This window comes from Thunnus thynnus, chromosome 14 (assembly GCF_963924715.1).
Source record: "Thunnus thynnus chromosome 14, fThuThy2.1, whole genome shotgun sequence".
NCBI lineage: Eukaryota > Metazoa > Chordata > Actinopteri > Scombriformes > Scombridae > Thunnus > Thunnus thynnus.
Window position 1 is genome coordinate 27,419,404 of NC_089530.1, and position 21,691 is coordinate 27,441,094.

At 39.3% G+C, this 21,691-nt stretch overlaps 1 protein-coding gene across 5 annotated transcripts in view; it reads left to right on the plus strand.

Moving 5' to 3' along the window:
- The window catches only part of kcnq5a (potassium voltage-gated channel, KQT-like subfamily, member 5a), a 115,753-nt gene that overhangs the window by 63,750 nt on the left and 30,312 nt on the right, over nucleotides 1-21,691 (plus strand). For all 5 annotated transcript variants that reach the window (XM_067610757.1, XM_067610759.1, XM_067610758.1 and 2 more), the window contains exons 2-4: nucleotides 18,265-18,355; nucleotides 19,718-19,844; nucleotides 20,629-20,804. In XM_067610757.1, coding sequence (XP_067466858.1) covers nucleotides 18,265-18,355; nucleotides 19,718-19,844; nucleotides 20,629-20,804 — 394 coding nt within the window. The remainder of the gene's footprint in view (nucleotides 1-18,264; nucleotides 18,356-19,717; nucleotides 19,845-20,628; nucleotides 20,805-21,691) is intronic.

Genomic DNA, 21,691 nt, shown 5'->3' on the forward strand with positions numbered 1-21,691 from the left:
GTTTAACACAGAGGTTGAACTAAGGGGCTGCATAAAGGACCAATATAAGATAAATAAGGAGATTTGTAAATTGTAAATCATGCAAAAATATACCAGTAGAGTGCTAGAATATAAATACAGACCAGGACATGTGCATGACATGTCCCCTTTAACGCCTAGTGCTTCAGTCTGTGTTATAGTGAGTGTCCACTTAAGTAGTGAAAAACAGCCATATTTTACCTCTTAGTAATTGCAGCAATGATCCCATCCAGAGCAGAGTCGTGCAGTCAGCATGATCTGCCAGCCTGTATTTCACTGGTCAGCCAATAGTTACATACTGTAGATTTATGGAGCCCAAAGTGAGTCCAGTGTGCACACTCAGGAAACGGTGTAATATCTTCTTCCAATTACGCTTCATTCCTCTTTTGTCTGCCACTAATGGGTCAGCAAGAGAGCGTGTCCCTCCATCCGCGACACTTGCTCCTCATCAGTTTTTCCGCTTCACTTCACTTAGAGTGGACTGATTTCTGTCGATCAGGCACAGAATAGCTACTAAAATTTAACACACTTAATTCAAGGAAATGTCCTCGTATAACATAAAGTTTAGGGTTCCTTGTTCTTTGATCCAGTCTGACTGACTGACTTCCATCTTAAAGATCTTTTAAGGTCTTTACAAACCAGACACATTTTTTAAAGCATATCATATTTAGTATCAATTGGAAGGCAATAAAATACACAAAGAAATGTGTTATCAAAATAGTGTAACATTTAGAATATACTGTTAATGTTGAAATGCTTCACCTGCTAAGATATTCCTTTTTGCACCCAAAAAAATACTTTTGATTGATACAGTAATTTAATTTTTACTTGGATGCTTTGCTTTATATGGATTTTCCACACATACAATTTTATTTAACAAAGCAACTGTTAACTGTTAATTAATTACGGAGCGCCTCGGGGTCAGCTGAGGGGAAAAAACAAAAGATCCACGTGTAAATCTGTCCTCTTGGTTTAGAAATCTGTGCCTGCGGTTTATAAATTGTGCTCTCAGATTCATATTCTGTGAATTATGAATCCATGCTCACAGATTTTTCTTGTCAGTTTTGGATCGCGGAAGTCTACATTACTGTTGCTATGGAGACAAAGCCAGTCCACTGTCATTTATTTCAAACTAATCTAGGTTTTTAAGATTTTGTGTGTGTTCATGGAGTCTCCCCTTCACTCACACACACACACACACAACAAACATTGAGTGTTTTATTGGATGATGTGGCTCAATATTAATTGAGGATGTTTAAATATCCTCAGCCACATATTCTTGGAAATATAAAATTAAATGAGCAACTTCCCATTTTACAGTCAGTTGAGCGCATGGATTGTAAATCAGTGGTTTGTACAGATTTATACATCGATCTTTTTTTTTTTCTCAGCTGACCCCAGGAGGCCTCCATAATTTATTGATTACAATAACATAGAAAAAAGCACCAGGGCTACAACCAAATTATTTTCATAATTTGTTCAGGAAAGAGAGGAAAAAAGACAGAAAGAGAGAGGAGACAATAGCAGAAGGTACCGCTGATTTCTTTTTAGCCTGCAGGCTGACTGCGTCCCATTTCCACCAGACTGGAAATCTCTTCCTTCCTCTTTTTGTCTCTTTCCGTCTGACATTCATTCTTTTTAGACCGGATGCTGCGATCCAAGGTTTCCATCGTAATTGATGAAAGTGACACCTGGCAGGAAAGCAGTGCGTAAGTCATGCGTATGCGCCGTAGAGTTCAAGCGTACAAGCCTTAAAATAGATCTATCTTCTATTTCTATTTTTTATTCAAGGCATACACGGCTATAATGCGCTATAAATGGTCTATATTTTTAAATAATTAAACTATACAGGATGAATGATTAGCTTTTGGCAGATTGGTTGTGAGATTTTCTATTATTTTTCCTTTTTCCTGTTGTTTCATGTCCCTTGCTTTCTTTGATTGCAGTTGATAAAAGAGGTTGAAATAGGAGACTGAATGAAAAGAAATATTAAAAATTAAAATTTAAAAAAAGAAAGAAAAGATGGGTGATCAGGGTTATTGACCTGACCTGATGACTCTGGTTGCCACGGAGATGACAGATCTGTGGGTTCGGTCAGAATTAATTTGCCAAATTCATCTGTTATTTCAGTCCAGGTCCAGGATCCTCCATCACCACCACATGTGCCAGGGGAAGAGGACGAAATGTAAAACTTTGCCCTCAGCCTTGTGCTTGCCCTTAATAAATTAAGTGCGAGCAGAAAGTTACAAGCAAGATATGCCTCGCTGGAAGCACTGCAGTGTTTCAGATTGGAGAACAAGCACAATCACAACCACAAACACAGCCTTCCTCAATTACTCAGGGCCAGGGTCCAATGATAAAGCAGTGGGATCATCAGCAGTAATACCACCACACCCAAGGCTTTCAGCCCATACATCCAATCCCCATCTACTCTAACAACACTGAGGTCTCAGTATATACACAGAGCAAGAAGTGAAGAGCCTTAGGGGGAACATGGTGAGAGCAATCAGTCCTCAGCTGCTTCTCAATTCACTGACCTGTAGAATACTTTGGATTTACTTTGTAAATTTGAATTTTGTTTATTGTTAACTTATGTTTCAAAATCTGCCTGGCTTTTGTTTTTGTACCATGGTAAAAACATATATATATATCTTGTGCATATTTTTTTAATTTCTATTTATGTGTACATTTTACTGAAACTGAAATATACTGCCCATCATATTCTAAACCAGTGATACTGTAGATCCACTTTATCTAAAATACATACTGCAAGTGAAATGAGTTAGTTACCTCAGTGCTACATCAAGCCATTGTTTGGGTTCAGTGAAATTAGTGCTTTGCCTCTGAAGTTCAGTGCCTATAATTGAGAGGACGTGGTCCATTTGCTGTGGAGTCATCTGGATGTACCTGCGGTGAAGCTCACCTTTTAAACTGCGGCTCCGCAACCAGCTGATAGAAAGCACCTTTGTTGTTTCCGGCGTTGGTTGATGTGGCGTTCTGGTTGGTGGTTGGCTTGTAACATTATCCCTTACATAAATAGGCTGATGTTAACTTACCCATATCACACAAATGTGGCGAATCACCAGGTCCAAAAACTGAAGACACAATCCCAAAACCAAGGTCCAATGTCTTATCTTGACCGTGAAATTACGCAAGCCTACGCTTTATGTCTGCTGCAGGTGTAGCCGCCACAAAGAACCATTATGCAGCTCTGCGAACAGTCCGCTTACCTTACATGCCCGGTGTAGCCACATGGTTAGTCCTTTCATCTCATCTCCAGGATGTTTTGAAGCATCATGTCATCACCTTCACAATACCTCATCACACAGTGAGAAGTCATCTGTAACATTTACAACAGATTTTGTGACAGTCATTCGTGCACGACAAATATTCATGCTTAAACACTCAAAACATCGTAATTGATTGTGTTAACATTGATTTTAATCATTTGTGCTTGGTTGGATTTTAGTAAAACACTCACACACAAGTTTAATGAACTCATAAACAGCACAGCAGCCAGTTAAAGTCAAGTTTTTTTCAAGAATCTGAATTATTGAGAAAACGTGCAGTGGCATATCATCTATCTATCTATGAAAGCATGAAAAATTGTTCAGTGCTCCTGAGCGTTTTTTAATTAAAACCAAACAAAATGGAGAAACTCATTGATGCAGTTTCCATGGGAAAAATCTTCTGGAGTACATGATGTATTTTGTATTGCCAGCAGTAGCAGCCACAGCAGGTAATTGGGAATTAATGGTTCTCAAACTTAATTAGTGGAAAATTAGGTCACACTGATCAACTAACGAGTGAAGTGTAGTGCAAAAACAGCACATGCACTAATAAGAACTAAGTACCTAAATGGAGACACTTAAAAAACAGGAATATTATCTATCCCCAGTCACTTCTGATTCATGTAGTGTTCTGCTTCAAAGAGGCTTTTTATTTGTATGCATGAAAGACACAAAATCAAAGACGCCCAGTACAATTTTAACCCCTTAAAATGTTCCTTCTTTTCTGTATAAAATGTTCAAAATTTGTAACCTAAACAGTCAGAGGGCAGGAGGCAGCAGAACAGATGGAGCTGTGTGGGCTGATACATGCGTTGACGCACTTGATAACTGCTTGGACTGAGTGTACAATAACAGCAGATATGCATATTTATGCGCTCACACACTCACACACTCAACACTAAAAATGCTAAAAGCAGCACATACATATATATATATAGTATACGCTCACACACTTACACTGCCATAAGCCGTGCTGAGTCAGCCTCTCTCCCATTAAGTTGCCCCTTCATCGTGCTAGGGGGAACCAGTCAGCCATCTGTTGGCCTAATGAGCTTACTCTACCCCACCAAAGCATTTCAACAGCACAGCTTCACCCCTTGCAATTTCCCCCGATCCACAGTTTTCACAGTGTGTTTGAGACTCTCGTCTTCTTCTGCCCTGTTCAGCACACAGCAGCGGTGCTTTTACACACCGTTCTTCACATGTGTTTTTGTTTATTTTGTTTTTTTCTTCATGTAAGGAGAGCTGGTTAAACAGTCCAATTATCAAGTTGTTTCACTCCCTCTATTTGTTTAACCACATACTGTAGATCTCAACATCACTTTCTTTGCCCCGCTGTCTTCACTGTCTACTGAATCGACCCCTCCTAGAAGTTTAGTTTATACTCTAATAATTGGCAACAGCAAATACATTTTTTAGAGAATGTAATGTAATACAGAAGGAAAGGTTTTTTCCACTCAGAACAATTAAAGCTTTATTAATTTATGTCTTATCTCTCATGTATGAAGCACAAGAAGGGATGTTTGCTTTTTAAATATTTAACCAAAAGTGCAATCTTTCCCTAACATTAACCAAAGTCCACTGTCCGCTTTGACCACCTCCCCACAATTTGAGGTACAACAACTTTCCTTTGACTTTGCTTGAAGACGAGGTTGACTGATTTAAGAGGAAACATGAAAAGTGACAAAGTCAGTGTGGATTAAGAAGAAATTTAACTTCAGTTTGGCAACCTAAAGGTAGAGTCAGCAATTCTGGGGAATGATTGTTCAATACACTTTTTTGCCAAATTCAGCAAATATCTCCTCACGGTCCACTAGCTGTCCACTCTGTGTGTGCACTGAAAATAAAATCCAGGGTTCATACACAGCCCTGGCTCTGTAAAAGGGGGAAACAAACAAGGTGACTCAGACCGAGCCACACCACGCTATTCCAGCCATTCAGCTGGGGGCATTTGTGCTCGTGCACAGGACATGGGGAAGTCATCAGAGCAGCTGTCTGTGTGAGGACATGACAGTGTCCCATCTCCAGCACCTGTTGAATGGGTGGGGGAGGGCTGGTGAACTGGAGAGAGAGAGGCTGTGGCCAATTCACACAAAGTATTTTCTCATTGAACAGATACGCTTCCATTTTAATATATATATCAATCCACACTGAATCAGAGACAGTCTCACAGAGACCCCCGTGTTTTTTTTATGCTCCGAGTCTGTTTCTGTCATGTTTAGTGAAGTGTAATCTGAGCAGGCAGCTGTTTAAATTATGTTTAACTTATTACTTACTTAACAAACACTGCTGATTTCCTCCCGTGGAGCAGACATGCAGACTATTTTGGTTCAGTAAATTTCTGCTGTCAGTCAGCCTGGTGATGACAGTTTGGCCGGCCGCCGTCCTCTCAGCTGCCCAGGAGCTGCAGCTGACGGACGGCTGCTCCTGTGGACGGAGACGCTGAACGCAGGTCGAGTGAGAAATGGGGAGGCCACATAGAGGTGGAGAGTGTGGATGGACTGTTGTGCTCACATAAGACAAATGTTTTTTTTCCGCTCGTGAGAAGAAGAGAAGTGACTCTACAGCTGGCACATCGCTCTGGATTCCGCCATATTTCTCGCTCGGTTGTTGCCTTTGCAATGCATGTGTACAAATTTGGGGGGTGGAGCTTCTGAAGGAGCATGATTGTATGTGTATGAATGTATTTGTTTGTATGCTTATTTCAAATATCAACAGTCTTTCTCTGGAATAACTGACTCTACCTTTAAGTGAAATACTGACAGAGTTTTTAGTTTTCTCCTGCAGATAATGAATACTCTGCATTTTCACAGATGTCTGAACAGAACTACAGTGTGTGGGCCACAATTAAAATGTAGAGCATGCAGACTCTAACCTGGCTGTGTATTGTGGCTTTAACCACAAAGAAAACCTTTTTTCTCTTCTCAACCACATTTGTTTAATTGCCCAGCATGAAAATAGTCAGGACATTGTCTGGACATTTTCACAAAGAGCAGAGGATTGCAAGAACAATATTTATTATAATAACAGTCCAACTTTTTAAAACCAACAGTAAAGAATGAAATAATAGAAGCCACAGCATTCTGGTTATAGGTGTAACTCAAAAACAATGAAATGAAGACGCCTCAACCCCATCAAATTTTCACTGATGCTGGTGGCCTCTGTCTTAACTCCCAACTCACGAGGGAGGAGGACCACACACAGACTTGCACAATGACACATCATTAAAATGTCAAGTCTTCAATATATATATGTGTAAGAGCTTCACATATATCATACCCGACATATCATACATGTTTCACGATTGAAATGCGAGTCTGACATGCTTGCATAGCTACGGACTCACAAGTCAAAACGGTGCTTTCAACTGCTCAAGGGCCAAAATTGAACACACACTTAATTAAACAGACACTCTGTTTGCCTCTGATCTGAGGACACTACACACAAAATAAACCAAACCAAGTGCGCCTCAATCGAAATGGTAAACAGATTTTTTTTTTTTTTTTTTTTCCATGTCTGGAAATTACAGTAGCGCTCTTTACTTTTCAAGAAAATATTGGTTTATTTAACCCCTGCCCAGCAAGTGAACAGGCTTTCTAAATTAGCTTCAGAAAATGCCTGACTCGCCAAAATACAGATAAAAAGCGAGAATAGATTCTTGACAAACCATATTTGTGTCTTGGCTTAAGTGAGCTCATTTAAGCTGCGCAGATATTGTGCTCGTTCAATCATAGCTCTCTTTGGATTGCGCTGGCTCGGTCTGAGTAATGAGCCTTCATGCACATAGTGCTAGCTCATAGTAAAGTGGCATTAATCAAGGCTGCCCACTAAGCCTAGTGGATTTCCTAAAACACAAAAGGTGCAATGCCTTCTGTCATAGTGTTCACGATATTGCTGGCGAAGCGTTGTGGGAAATTGCACTGTGTATCTACTAAATTTATACAGCCGACACAGAGTTTATTGTAAAATAGATCACCTCAGGTCTTAAACTGTGCAGCAACTTCAGAGCTTTTCTTCTAATTCCCCTTGGCTCGGAGCTTTGATTTGGATAAGACCGTGTTTATACGTACTCTGATTTCTTAGAAATGAAATGATAAAAAGCATTTGATATGAGGTTCAAGGAAAAAGAGACACAGAAGATGAACCCCCTCCCCTTATGCTCCCTGGTACAGTATAGTTATGACCGTCGTCTTTGATGACTTTGGTATCTGATGTTTTTGGCTCAATTGGGTCAAAATTAAATTGGTTAACATAGAGCTAAAATACAGTTTTGTTATATGTATTGCACTCTCTCTTTCTCCCTCTCTCACTCGTTCTCTGTCTGTCTTTCTGACATCTGCTGCACAGCACTCTGAACAGGAGTCTTGGAGTGGTATTAGTGCAGAGATGGGTGCTGATAGGAATCTGATGTATGGTGTGTGTGTGTGAGTGTGTATGTGTGTGTGTGTGAGAGAGAGAGAGAGAGAGAGAAAGAGCCTGTAAGCCAGTGTTTTATGAACCCTGTTAGCTGTTGGCTTTGCTCAACAGTATGTCAGTCTGCGTCTAGTTAGTGAGAACACACATACACACTCACACACACACACACAGATACACTAAAAGCTTTCCGAGTCTTCTCGCACCCATCCTCGGTGCATCCCACATCATGGAAAATTGGCTCCTGTCCGGCTCTTTCTTTCTCTCTGTATCCCTCTCCCAAACTTTACTATCTATCTCTCTCCGTCTCTCTGCACTGTGATCACATGGCTTCTAGATGTGGAATAAGAAACCAAACAGCTGCTTCTTAAGCTAATATACTACTTGTGATTAGTTATGCTCAAACATGCCGTCGGCTCTTGATGTAGCAGTTTTGAGTCCACCTTATCAGTTAAATGTACCCCTGAACTTTCCTATCACTCTCTGCTTCTCTGTGTAGGCGCATCACAACAAGCACAAGTTACTTTATGATATATCAAGATTTTTTTCCTAATTTTACAAGAATTACTTTTGAACTGATGACGTGTTTCAGAGGTTTGCTACAGAAAATGAAGCGTTCTGTTTGTGGTCTCAGAGACGCCAGCTATAAAACATGGTTGAATAACATTGATTTCCAGATGCTCCATATCTGTGATTGTTGTTGACAGTACTGTTAACGCAGCATTAGCTCTCCCAAATCCAATTTCGTTTTCTGTTATTGAAATTTTACAAGAGTTTGTTCATAAGAGGTCTCACAGGGAGTTAGACCTATTTGGGGTTTAATTGGCCCCAAACATTAGTAATGAAAGATAGAATAATGTACATTTCTTTGTGTGTGAATGACTTTTTGGCAAACAATATTATAGTTGTTCCTGTATAGCCCCTATAACATGCAAAGGAGAAAAATGTAAATTTGCAATTTGTATTATTCATTTCCTTTATATATAGCACTAGAACCCAAACAATGAGGAAGTAAAATCAAATTCAACCTGTGTTATTAAAATTTTTCATGTTAAATTAAAAAAAAATCTGGAATTTTTATATTTTCTGCATGTTCATACCTAAAGGGCAACACACACCAGCTGTGAACAGCTTTTGAACATCTGCAATCTCACCGTATTTGCTCTCTCAACGTGACTACCTCCGTCTGTATGGCACTTGTGTACATTATGGACATCAAGTGACTCATTAGAGTAGAGTACAGGGTAGGCATAAGAAAGAAAAAAAAAAAGAACTGTAACAAGTCTGAGCTTTAAATTGATTAATACAGCAATACGCTTGTTTCAAGGTAAGAATTACATGTTGTAGCTTCAAGGTCAACAGGTCAACATAACGTGAAAAGCCTGAACTCAACTCAACTTTATTTATATAGCACCTTTCATTCAAACATGCAGCCCCAAGTGCCTCACATAGCAGGATTAAGAAAAAACTGACAAACAAAAATAAATAAAAGCCAAATAGACAACAATAAATAAAATTTTGCAAGACTTAAAGTTACAACAATAAAACAATGATGTTTCGAAAATAGGATAAAATAGAATAAACATAAAAAAAACCTTCGTTTGAACTTTAGTTCAACCTTGGTTCATGCTCTTGCGTTAGCACTAATTCGCCTTGCTGAGGCTTCGTTAAGTGAGACCTTGAATTCCTGCCACCTCCGCTTCCAGCTGACCCTGCTCCTTGAACTTTCTCAACTGAATCGAGAGTGAATATTATTACAGTTCAGCTTTGCTTTTGATGGAGAAAACCTTTCATATGTGTGCAGAGAAAACTGGCCTGTGCAGCGCAGCGGCGTGTCCTTGGCCCGGCTCTGTTTGGTCAAGTAGTTGCTTAGAAATAAAACCGTATGTTTTATCGCTGCCATCATCAGGTAAGATACTGCACTCGACTGGATAAACATAGGGATTAACTAATAGACTGTTGGCAAGGAGTCGGCCTGACTCATCCCTCTTTCTCACTCGTTCCCCTTCTCGCTCCACCTCATCTTGCTTTTTTCTCCTCTCTGCTTGTCTTCTCCTCTTCCTCTCTGTGTGCTTTCAGTCTCTTCTCCCATCTGTTAACACTCCTTCTTGAATCATATAGGCTTGAAAAGCAAGATGTGATGTGTAAGAATAGATATTGAAAGATGAGTTAGTTGAAGAGAAAGAAGAGTCATCTCATTCTTAATCTCTCTTCTTCTTCTTCTTCTTCTTTCTTGTTTTACTTCTGATATACCAATCTACCAGGCCTTTCCTAGATGGAGAAACATTATTTATAGCCGAGTTCAATCTTTATCTTCTCATCACAGCCTCGTTGCTAGCCATGCTGCTTTCATCCAGGAGAACCTGCTGATCTCACTCCTCCTATAGCGTCCATTCATTAGATTCACGGGATTCAGCAGTTTCTTCTTCTCATTTATATGTTGCTCCTCTTCTCCGCATGATCCATCTATCTACTATCGTATCTTCAATTGTTTATTTTGTTCTCTTATGAGGGATTTACTCATGCACTTATCCAAAGCTGGCCTCCTTGGCTCTCTTGATTTCTCTTTGTCTCTTTTTCTCTTTCAATGTTTCGCTCTGTGTTTCCGTTCCCTCCCTCCCCGTTGATTGAAAGGGTATGCATGATTGGCACAGAAAGAAAGGAGGAAATAGATAATGATACCAGACCATATTGTGTGGAAAACCCTGACCTCTCACGTACCCAATCCTTCACACACACACACACTTACACACACACACATACAACTCACACTTTCTCTCCTTTCTGAGATGCTTATTGAAACATAAACACATAGAGGAAATTGTGCACATGTTCACCCCTTTATGGTGATCCTTCTTTTTTTTTTTAATGCACATGCTATAGACATGCTTTCCCAATACATGTAGACAAATCTATGGACTTCATGATACTTCACAACAGAATAGATTTACAGCCATATACATACGTTCTGCTGTGAGTGTGTTTGATTATTTTAAATCCTCTTCCACTTAGATGCATCCACTAAGAGGTAATTTATTATCCTCGTTGAAAAAGCAAAGTCAAATATTCTCCTCTCCGAAGTTGTGTGTCGGGTATGTAGGGGGCTGCATGTGTTAGTGTTTATTTATTGTACATACTGTATCAGTATGTAAGCAATATTCTTTACACGTGACAGTGCTGTTTCTAACAAGCTTACATATTTTGGTGTAAAGGTTTTTTTCCCCAAAATTTGAATTAGAAATTGAATTATCCCACACACTGTCACATAGATTTCTTTGAGCATATATACATAATATTTCTTTGGAGGTTAGCATTTTCCAGCATATTCCTTATGTCTGATATTCTTCTTTAATATTTTAAAGGTAAACATGCAGTAGCTTCCTGCAGTAGAGTCCCCACTGGGGACTGGAAGTCACAAATACTGCAGCACAGAACCCCCAGTACAACCACATCATGCCGAGATATAACGTGTGAATTAGAGATGCTGGTAGGTGGAATCTTTCTGGACAGAACCAGTCTAGCAGTTCCCCCTTGTTTCCAGTCTTTATGATGTGTATTTTCCAAAATGTTGATCCATTCCTTTAAAATCATCCATGTATAAGTACTGTCTACCTAAATTACAAACTCTAACATTCAGGTGACATTTGTTGATACCATTAATAGTAGGTTTATGCAACATGACAGTGAAAAGATGCCCCCTTTCAAACATGCAGCCTATCCCTGAAATGTTCAGGAACATTTCCTGTATCGGGTTATGTGTGAATGGGAGCAGGGATCGATATTCAGGGAAATCTGCACTGCCAGTTTCTCACCACAAGACCTACTTACCTTTCAGGGAAAATGCCAGCACAGCTGTGTAGTGAATGAAAGCAGTAACATTGCAGGGACAAGCATGTAAAGGGTTACGGACTGCGAGTTAGGCAGTGCTTGGTTTTGGCTTGTCTGTCTTTCAACATAGCAGCTGCATCACAAACTTTCTCATATTACGGCTAAACAACACACTAAAATATGTTTCTTAAAACATTTGAGGCGAAAAAGAGGCAATGCAGTAACATAATCTTGATTCATATTTGATCAGAACTGCCTAGTTTAAAAGTTTGATCTGATTTTTCTTTCTTCTTCTGTTGAGTTTTATGGCGGTTGGCATCTGTAAGTGTTGCATTACCACCATCTGCTGGACTGTCCCTTGCCCCATTTATTCCGTCATTGCCATGGCAGTGTGAAAAGGCGCAAGACGGAAATGTGTCTGAATATAGCTGCATGTGTGAATAGTGAAAATCACCACCGATGCCTGAAAGGTTATCCCAGTAATTTACCAGGAACTATGTGTGAAAGAGGTGTTAGACTCATTGGCACATGATTGTCACATGAAAAAGTAGGAGAATTAAACAGATCAAACTGCTAAAGCAGCTGAAACAGTTAGAGGTTGAGATCAAGGTAAATGTTTGCTAAAGGTTCAGTCAGGAATGCCTTTAAAAATTCTGTGAAATTTGAACTCTCACTTTTCAACGTGCTATGAAACTTGTAGTCCACTGTTATTCTAAGAAATCACGCTCATACTGTGCTGTAATAAAGGCCAGGCTGTAAATACACAGAAACCTGATCTCTGTCTCTCTCTCTCTCTCTCACACACACACACACACACAAACATGTTGACCTAGGTCACCTTTGGGGACATTACATAGACTTACATTCATTTCCTGGAGATTTAACCTAACCCTAACCTTACCCACTGACCCAAAAATCAACTTTTTCCCAATTTGGGACATGGCTTTTGTCCCCACTTGGACAAGCCGCCCCCATTTAACTGGTCTTTAGTCTAAAATTTGTCCCCAAAAGTAGCCTATGACAGACACACACACACATACACACAGCTCCTCTCTGGCATCTTTGTTAACTTGTAAAGGAGTAGTGCAGGATTTTGGCTGTATATGGTTTTGTCTGCAGATCCTCATCAGCGTTAAGTCGGAGGCAGTTTGTCTGCACCAAAGTGGGCACTCTCTCACACCTGCAACTCGTCCAGGGTTCACTGAGGATTTCAAGCACCAACTTTACCAGATGTTGATCTGACAGTGTGACGTCAGAGCAGGGCAACACTCAGCTGAGATATTTAATAAAAGGAAGTTTACTGGCATTTGGAGTGAAGCCTCCAAAGCAAATGTTCTGGATGGAGTGAACTCACATCCTCTGTGTCTCTGTAGACTAATATGGCCTCTGTCAACTGGTACTAAACATTGATAAACAGCTGCCATATCATTGATGTCTGCTAAGCATCAGTATTAATGTACGCCCAACTCTTAGGTGTTCTGTTCTAGTTCTCAGAACTTGATGCACTTATAAAACAGCCCATGTTTTACAAATTAAACCCTAAAAATCATAAAATATATTACAATTCTGCTGAAATCTTGTGAATTGTATCGTCCTACCTTCCAGGCAGTTTCAGTTCATGCTAGTATGCTTTGTAAAAATTGTAGAAATTCACTTGAGATATGTGATCCATCACTGTGAGCGTTTCATGCACTGTCATGCACAGTTGAATGAAATTTGCAATTATTGATCCTTTCTGTTATAATCACTGCAAGTTCATTGTCTTAATGCCCTGTAATAAGAGGATGAAATAGCTGCAAGGATGGAATAATCTAAAAATGATGGCATGCTTCAAAAAATGTGAAGTTGTATATGATTTGTGGTTAACAGGCTATTTTCTATCTAATCTATTTTATTAAATTGTTTTCTTAAAGTTTTCTTAAAAACATGCTTCATGGACTACCTCGCCTCAAATCCATACGCCGAATGCACGTGTCACCACACACTCATCTGTTTCAAACACGGATACACAGACGTCAGCATCTGCAATTCATCTCTATGAATGACCGATCAAGTGGCTAATCCACCTAGAGACTGATCAATGTGACAGCATTATTGATCCCGTTATGTCATCGTGCTTGGATCAATCAATAGCTGCTTCTCATTCATCACGTCTGTCTGTACTCTGTCTGAATAATTTCATCATCGACTGATATACAGGAAGAGATAGTGGAAAACACACAGCGAGTCTTGAGTGCATAAAGTGATATTGATAATATGCTGAATGCATCCATGAATGATTTACTGTGTTAGAATATGCCAATCCTGTCAACTTGAATGAAAAAGTGGTCCAAAAACCTACAGAAAGCCAAAAAATGTCCATATTCATTTATTTCTCGTTATTCATGGTCACACCATTGACATGTGCGTCCCATTTGTCAAAGCATAACAGTTAAAGATCCAATTCCTGTCCACGATATGTTCAAGGACCATCTGATCTCCTTTTGGAAGCTGATGCCGCTATAGTAAATGTAATTTTGAATGTGATGGAAGAATGGCTGCAGGCTGTGTTGTTACTACTGTACCATCAAAGAATAATAATGTATGTTTTTGAGGGTAATACGTGTAGCCTCTGAATGTGAATAGCTGAACTTAATCAACACAAAAGAGTGGAATGATTTCGCCCAAGGCTGTAATCAAGGTCTCTGAATACAGAAATAACGCTTTATTTTTTCATTCAGCATATCCAAGCATACTTTATTCAGTTTGGTTTGTACTCTTTCACTCTTTTTATTCATTCACTCAAGGCCGCCTTCTGCGAGTCTGTCCTCTCAAGAGAAACGACCCTATAGGTTGTATAATCAGTCACCAAAAAAACAACCTACAGTTACGTTTGAGTGACAGACGCCATCTAACAGCCATAGTAATTATGACCTGGAAAAGTGACACGGTTCAGATGACATCTATATAAGGTGACTTCCTTATTAGGAGAAGACAGGTTGGGTGGATGGCTACATAGTAAGTTAGATGGCTAAAAGTTCTAAAAACCGTAACGTGGTGTTTACTGTTGCCATAACGATGACGGTTGCCTAACTTAAAGGAAGTAGTAACCAGGTTTTAAGTGAACATTTTAACACAAACTATGATCTTAACCCATGATCTTTTCCTAACCTTAACCAAGTGGTTTTTGTGCCTAAACCTAACAAGACCCTAACCACCATAAAACATCTTGTAACGGTTTTGGAAAGTGGCACATTGAGTCATTATGAGTCATTCTGGAGTGCAGGTACGACCGACTTATATGGTCGTTTAATTTGGAGGACTTGTTGTCTTCTGCAATGTGAGTAGAGAGATTACAAAGAAGCAGAAACATGAGTATTTCTTTTTTAATTTGAAGGTGAGATCTTGAGGATGAGACCTTTTGCAAATGGGATATATTGATGTTTAATTTCACAGTTGTTCTCTAGATGTGAAAACACATGTCTACACACCCACAGATTTCATCTCTACAGTGAAACACCACTGGGCTTTTTAATACACTGTATCAAAGTCTGGTATTCATAGGTTGAAATTAAAAGTCAGGAATTTTCTGTCAGTTTGCTGCGAGGTTTACTTTATAAACCAATTTTGATGGCAAATACAATTTTCACCTGTACTATTTCATCATATTCATGCCCTGAAATGTCATAGACTGAGATAGTAACTAAGACAAACAGACAATGCTGTTCTTTCTTTCATTTCTCGAAACAGACGAAAGTACATTTTTCAATGTCAACCTTTCTTCTCAACTTGGAAAAACTCCAGCTCATCAGCACATCTCATGTTTTTAGTAACAACACTCTTTGGAACAAGTAGATTATCCAATTAAGCTGGACAGCACACAAACATGTGACTTTTTGCAATTTTTCCCCAAATGCATCTTGACTCAGATTAGTTTCTCCATGGCAAGTAGTATTGTATTCATACTGTACGTTTTACTGTACATCAATGTTTTCTCACTGGTACTGGTGCTACTCTAATGCTGCCAACATATGTGCATAACCACACATGCTTGTTGGGCCCTCTCACACTGACAGTTTCCTGGAGTAGTTTGACTAAAAATGATATTAAAAGCAGTATGAATGCTTCTCATAACATGGATACAGACCGAAAAACTGAACCACCTGAATGAAGTGGTCTGAGATTAGTTCAAGTCTAACTTTAATGTTTTTGTAGTGTTCTTGCATTGTTAGCAAGGAAATGTATGAGCAGAGAAACACATTCAAGCCTGACAACTGAATCTTTTTTCCCAATAATGTTAGTGGTGCTCATTTTTCTTTGTGGCCCATACGGGTGGTCCTGCCTGTATGTGTCTCCATTTTTTTTCTTACCTGAGGCCTAATTTCATGACTGTAAGTGCATGTTAAAAAAATCACTGAAAGGTAAGTGAGGAAAGTGTATTTTACTCCACTTACTAGCCAGGAGGATCAGTGCTTTAAAGGCCTGTACATGCATACACACTCTGACAGACAAACTACCACAACTGGATGCTGTTTGTAAAGCTGGTCTCTGTGCCGTCTGTCTGTATGACAGTGAAGAGCTATTAGAGAAGGAGCCGGTATCAGATGCAGATGTGGGCTGGATGTTAGGAACCATCAGTCCTCCTCTGCTGTAACTCAGACGCAGGTACACGCACTATTCATGCACATATGCGCATTCAACTCCTCTTTCATATTCCTCGCGGATCCCATGGAAAATAAATGGTGGCATCAATCATACAGGAGAGGGAGAAACAAAAAGTGATGGTGAAAGAGTCCAGAGAGAAACAAAGAGAGAACTGAAGCACAGGCAGAGAGATGGGAGATGGAGATGGGAGGCAAGGAGCAAAGAAAGGTAGGAGGACAAACAAAGAGCATAAAAGATTAAAGAGAAAATAAGAGAAAGAGGTTTGGAGAGGAGAAGGGAACAAGACTAGAACACATTTTGTACACAAACACTCAAAAGATCTGTGAAGATGAGAAGACCGTAAATATCAGAAAGACAGATGGCATCTTTTTTTAAAAATTGCTTCCGAGATACTCTGAAGAACTGCAGGCTGGGGCTTGTAGCCAGTGCATATGTTGCCTGGAAGCTGCCTTATGAATTTTAATTTCTATTTGCTCATTAACCAAGTTACCATATGACTTACAAGGGACTGAGTGGTTTCCTTGTGGGCAGCAGAGGAGGGGAACTTTAGGTCAGTCAGGCAATAAGGAGTGTTCTGATTTGAGCTGTCAAGAAGACTGAAGACTGGTGCAACTTGTGTTTATGTTTTAATTAGACAAAATGATTTATTGAGATGTATTCTGTAGGTGTAGCGGTGTTATCACAGCTCCAGACTTCCACTTTGATACAGTACTGAGACAAGCTTCAGTATCACTGTTTCAACTCTAAAGACAGTACACCCTGTAACTGCTTTTTTTATTGCTGTCTGATGAGATAGAATGGCAGTAGGCTTCCAATTTTCCTGTTCATTCCTGGATAAAAACCTCTGCTGTGCAGAAAATTATGCATTTTATGTTTTGTTTGTAGGAAACATTAAACTGTGAGTTCACCCAAATCACAAAAAACATAAATTTTCTCACTTAATGTACCTCTAGTGGTATCAAACAATGGTTTTATTTCCACGGGTTTTGAGATATCAGGTCAGACATTTCTCCACCTAGATGGTGATGCAAAGGAATTTTGTTTGTGAGGTTTATGGCATTAAAGAAATCCAACAAATTCAACAGAAATATTTTTTTCCACATAGGAGGGTACTTCCACTACCAAACGAAATAATGTTGAGGACATGCAGCACATTAAAAAATGAACAAAATTTTGTTTCTGGACAAAAATGTTGCTGTTTTTCAAACTAAATCAAAAACTGCAGAAAGGTGAACTGACCCTTCAAGAACTGAGTAGCTCACATGAACACCAATAGCCACCATAGTATAAACTTTATCACAGGCAGCAGTAGCTCAGGCACAGTAATCAGTCTGCTGTTAATTGTGGGATTAGAGTAAGACACTGAACCCCAAACTGGGGGAGAAAGCATGAATTGCTTTGGACAAATGACTGTAATGTCATGTAATGTCAGTACAAGAGAAAAGACATCACTATGAAGTTCAAACACATCACAACAATTAGCATTTTGCACCAACAATGCTACAAAAGAAACATGCGGATTACCGCTTTAAACAAATTAATCTGACCTATTCAGCTGTAAATGACTAATTGAACTTTAGCTGTATGTTTCATATGCAAACATATGCACACACACTCACACATAGACGCTGCTCTATAGCCTCCAGCGCTTTGTCAACTCCTTGTTTAGTTTGTGTTACTGTGGTAAAGATTTGTTTGCCTTCAGCCCATCCATACAGTATCAGCTCAATTGCCACGGTAACAACAATTGAATAAAGCTTGGTGGAGCTTTAAAGAGTACAGCACTTAGCCTGGTCCTAATAATGCTCGTAACAGTTTCAATCCTGCTTAATGTAGCCTGGCAGAGCAGAAATAATCACATCATTCTGTAGTTTGCAGGTACTATGTGTGTATGTGTGTGTGTGTGTGTGTGTGTGTGTGTGTGTGTGTGTGTGTGTAGTGCTGAAGATGTGTGCATTACCTGAGCTAATGAGCCAAATCCTGTTATTTAGTGATTACATTTTATGTATTTATTTAATTATTACTAATAGCTGATTCTATGTGTGTGTGTGTGTGTGTTTCCTCTCCACAGGTTTATCCTGGTGTTTGGATGTCTCGTTCTCTCTGTGTTTTCTACCATCCCTGCTCACCAGGAATTCTCCTCGCACTGCCTGCTCATCCTGGTAGGACACACACACACACACACACACTCACTTATTCATATCCAGGTAACTGTGTGCAATCAGGACATGTCTCCTACTCAATGCTCATTATTCTAAACTGATGAATGATGAAAGTATCACATGGTTAAATTGATGGTATTGAATGTGTGTGTGGCTGAGTGATGCTCATGCCTGCGTTAGAAATGCTGATTGTGCATTCTCAGCTCCATAATGAACTGTATGCCTTGCTAATCTACATCAAAATTGCGCTGTTATAATTCAGTTTATGTTAATAGTCTGTGCCTCAGATATGATTATGCAGAAATCATCGCTTGGAGCAGGTAGGGAGAAAAAAGAGGAGGTGAAAAGAGCAGCAACAGAGAAGTGAAGAAATATCACAGGGTCAGTTTACTCAAGTTACATAAAAATGACTATATTTTTTCATTTTCCTTGTCACTTATTTCTAGAAGTAGCCAAAGGTTTTGAGATATCTCTGAGATTTCTGCCTCCACCCCAATAAAACAGAGCTGAATGTAATTTTGTTTGGGTTGCTCAAAGCATTAAGAAATAAATTTTAGAGCTTCAACAACAACATCTCGGGCCAAGGTACTCTGGACAGTCCATAAAACACATTGTCAACTGTCGTTAGTATTTCCAATGAAACCTGGTCACAGCGAGGTCTGCGGATTATCCAGAGTAACGAGGGAATTGTTTCTGGGAAGAAAAGCTGCTCTTGTTTTTTATGTAAATTTTGTGCTTTGGTTGTGATGAAACTTTAAAGGACAGTTCTGTTATTTTACAAATTATTTTCATCCAGGTAGCTGTTTTAGACTTATATAGCTAGTTTAGCATTAATGTTGAGCTATAAGCCTTCCTCACAGCAGGCATCTTAAACTGTCATAGCAGGAAAATCACCGGTGTAACTCACAACATTAACAATGGCTCCGTTCCACTGAGGTGTCACAGCAAGTGCAGCCAGGGAGCCAGCATGCGTAATAAGAGGGCCTTGGAATTGGCACTGCTAAATGGAACACAATCATTATTAACTTTATTAATGTGACCTGTGCTTTTCCTGCCAGGAGACGTAAAAAAAAAAAAAAAAAAAAAAAAAAAAAGCTTGGAAGTGACTTAAAAACACACTCAAAAAGATGTACAGTACAGATAGTGCGAGTGATTTGTTTAACATTTACCTAATTGTCCTTTGACATGCTTATTGAAATAATGTGCCAAATTGATCTGTGCAGTTCCAGCGGTAAGACAAGGCGGACAAGCTCAGCAACAAACGCGGTCCTTGACCCTTTGCTACCACTGTCTTTATTGTGTGATTCTACGTTTGAGTGTGTGTATGATTTAATTATGTGTGGTTTTTTTTTTGTCCTGCAGGAGTTTGTGATGATTGTGGTGTTTGGTCTAGAGTACATAATCAGGATATGGAGCGCTGGCTGCTGCTGCCGCTACCGAGGCTGGCAGGGACGCCTCCGCTTCGCCAGGAAACCCTTCTGTGTCATAGGTAAGTCTGTTTGTCTCACACTGTCAGAGAAAAACCTGTGAAGTCTAGTATATTAAAAAAAAAAAGTCAGATGCTATATATATAGAAATGCTTGATAAAGATATCGCTCAGTGTCAACCATGCATGATCACACCAAGCTTTCTCACTGGAAAATTTAACTCATGGTGTATTGCTATTTAACTGTAGGGTTTATCAATTAAGCCATCCACAACTCCAAACACATTTTATTATTGTATTTTTTCATTCTTACCTGAGGCCTAATTTTCCCAGATGTATGTTAAAAATGCTCAAAGTTTAAGAAATTAATCATTATTTTGCAACAGTATTGATAGAAACATGTATATCTATTTAATATTCTCAATATCATCCTGTTTGAGTATTTTTAAGTGATGAGCGTCAGGTAATAATGTGATTTGCCAGTACGGACAAACAGTGCTTTTAAAATGACCTTTTCAGTAACCGGTTAATGTAACTGGAATCAAAAAGAGCATGAAAACACATCGATATAGAAGATAGTCGCTCTCTGTCCTCCTCATGTTGCTCCTGCAGGGAGAAAGAATTTTGGGAAAATACAAGAGAAAAAAAAAGAGGGGGATTTTAGGGTTGCAGACAGAATGACGGGAGAAGACTAACAGAGACAGAAAAGGAAACAAGCAGCCTGTAGTGAATCAATAGTTGTTTTAAAGGTGATGGATGGATCAAGAAAGTGGGTGAGTCAACCACAATTCCTTTTACAAATATTGTGAAACCTGTGACCTTTAATTTTCGTTCTTTTACTCCCCAGACATCATTGTCCTCATCGCCTCAGTTGCTGTGGTTTCAGCCGGTAGCCAAGGTAACATCTTTGCCACCTCTGCGCTGCGTAGCCTTCGTTTTCTTCAGATCCTGCGCATGGTGCGCATGGACCGCAGGGGAGGGACCTGGAAGCTGCTGGGATCTGTAGTTTATGCACATAGTAAGGTAGGACATTTTGAACCGTTTTGTCCTCTTCTAAATTTTGTGCTTAAGATATTCAAAGTGGTAATCAGTCAGTGTTGCAGTGTTTCTGCACTCCACCTCCATAAAGATCACCTGACAATCAAGAAGTATAGTCAGTTCTGTTATGATGGATTCTCAGATTTTCTGTTTGTTCATAGTGGTTATTGCTACTCATGCTAACCACCAGTTGTTATATTGTGTAATCCAGATTGCACAATAAAATCTACTGATAATAACAATTTACTTTATTCATGTAGCACTTGTCAAAAACAGAGTGAAAAATTAAAGGAAATGTTTGCCAGTAGTTGTTTCTTCTAGACTCCAGACACTAGAAAAATGATCATGAATTGGAATTGAGATCAGTCACAAAAAGGTTAAAAGTAAGATTAAAGGTTTATGGGTAATCGGTTGTTACAGTAAACGAGACAAATAACTTCCTTCAGTCCTCGCTAGTTGCCTTGCAACTGGTCCCGACCAGACACAAGCTCCCCCATTAAATGGCGGAAAAACGGTTGTTTTAAAACTTTTGTATGGATTAAACAAATGAGATATAAAATGTTAATTAGTGAGCTTTTGAAGAGCCAGGCTGTATTTCAGACTGACTGTTTCTAGTCTTTTTGCTAAGTTAACTGTCTGCTGGCTCCAGCTTCATACTCATCAAACAGACATAACATAAATAGTATCGATCTTCTCCTATAGCCACATCTTGGCTGCAGCTATATGTCAGATAGTAACCTGTGTAATGTTATATTGTTGATTTTTTCTTTAAGTCCCCATTGCCCCAGACACATCATATGCTCTTGTTTTATGTGCTTTATACACACTGGCATTATCTCCTCTATGTGCCCGTTGCATGTATGTATATTATA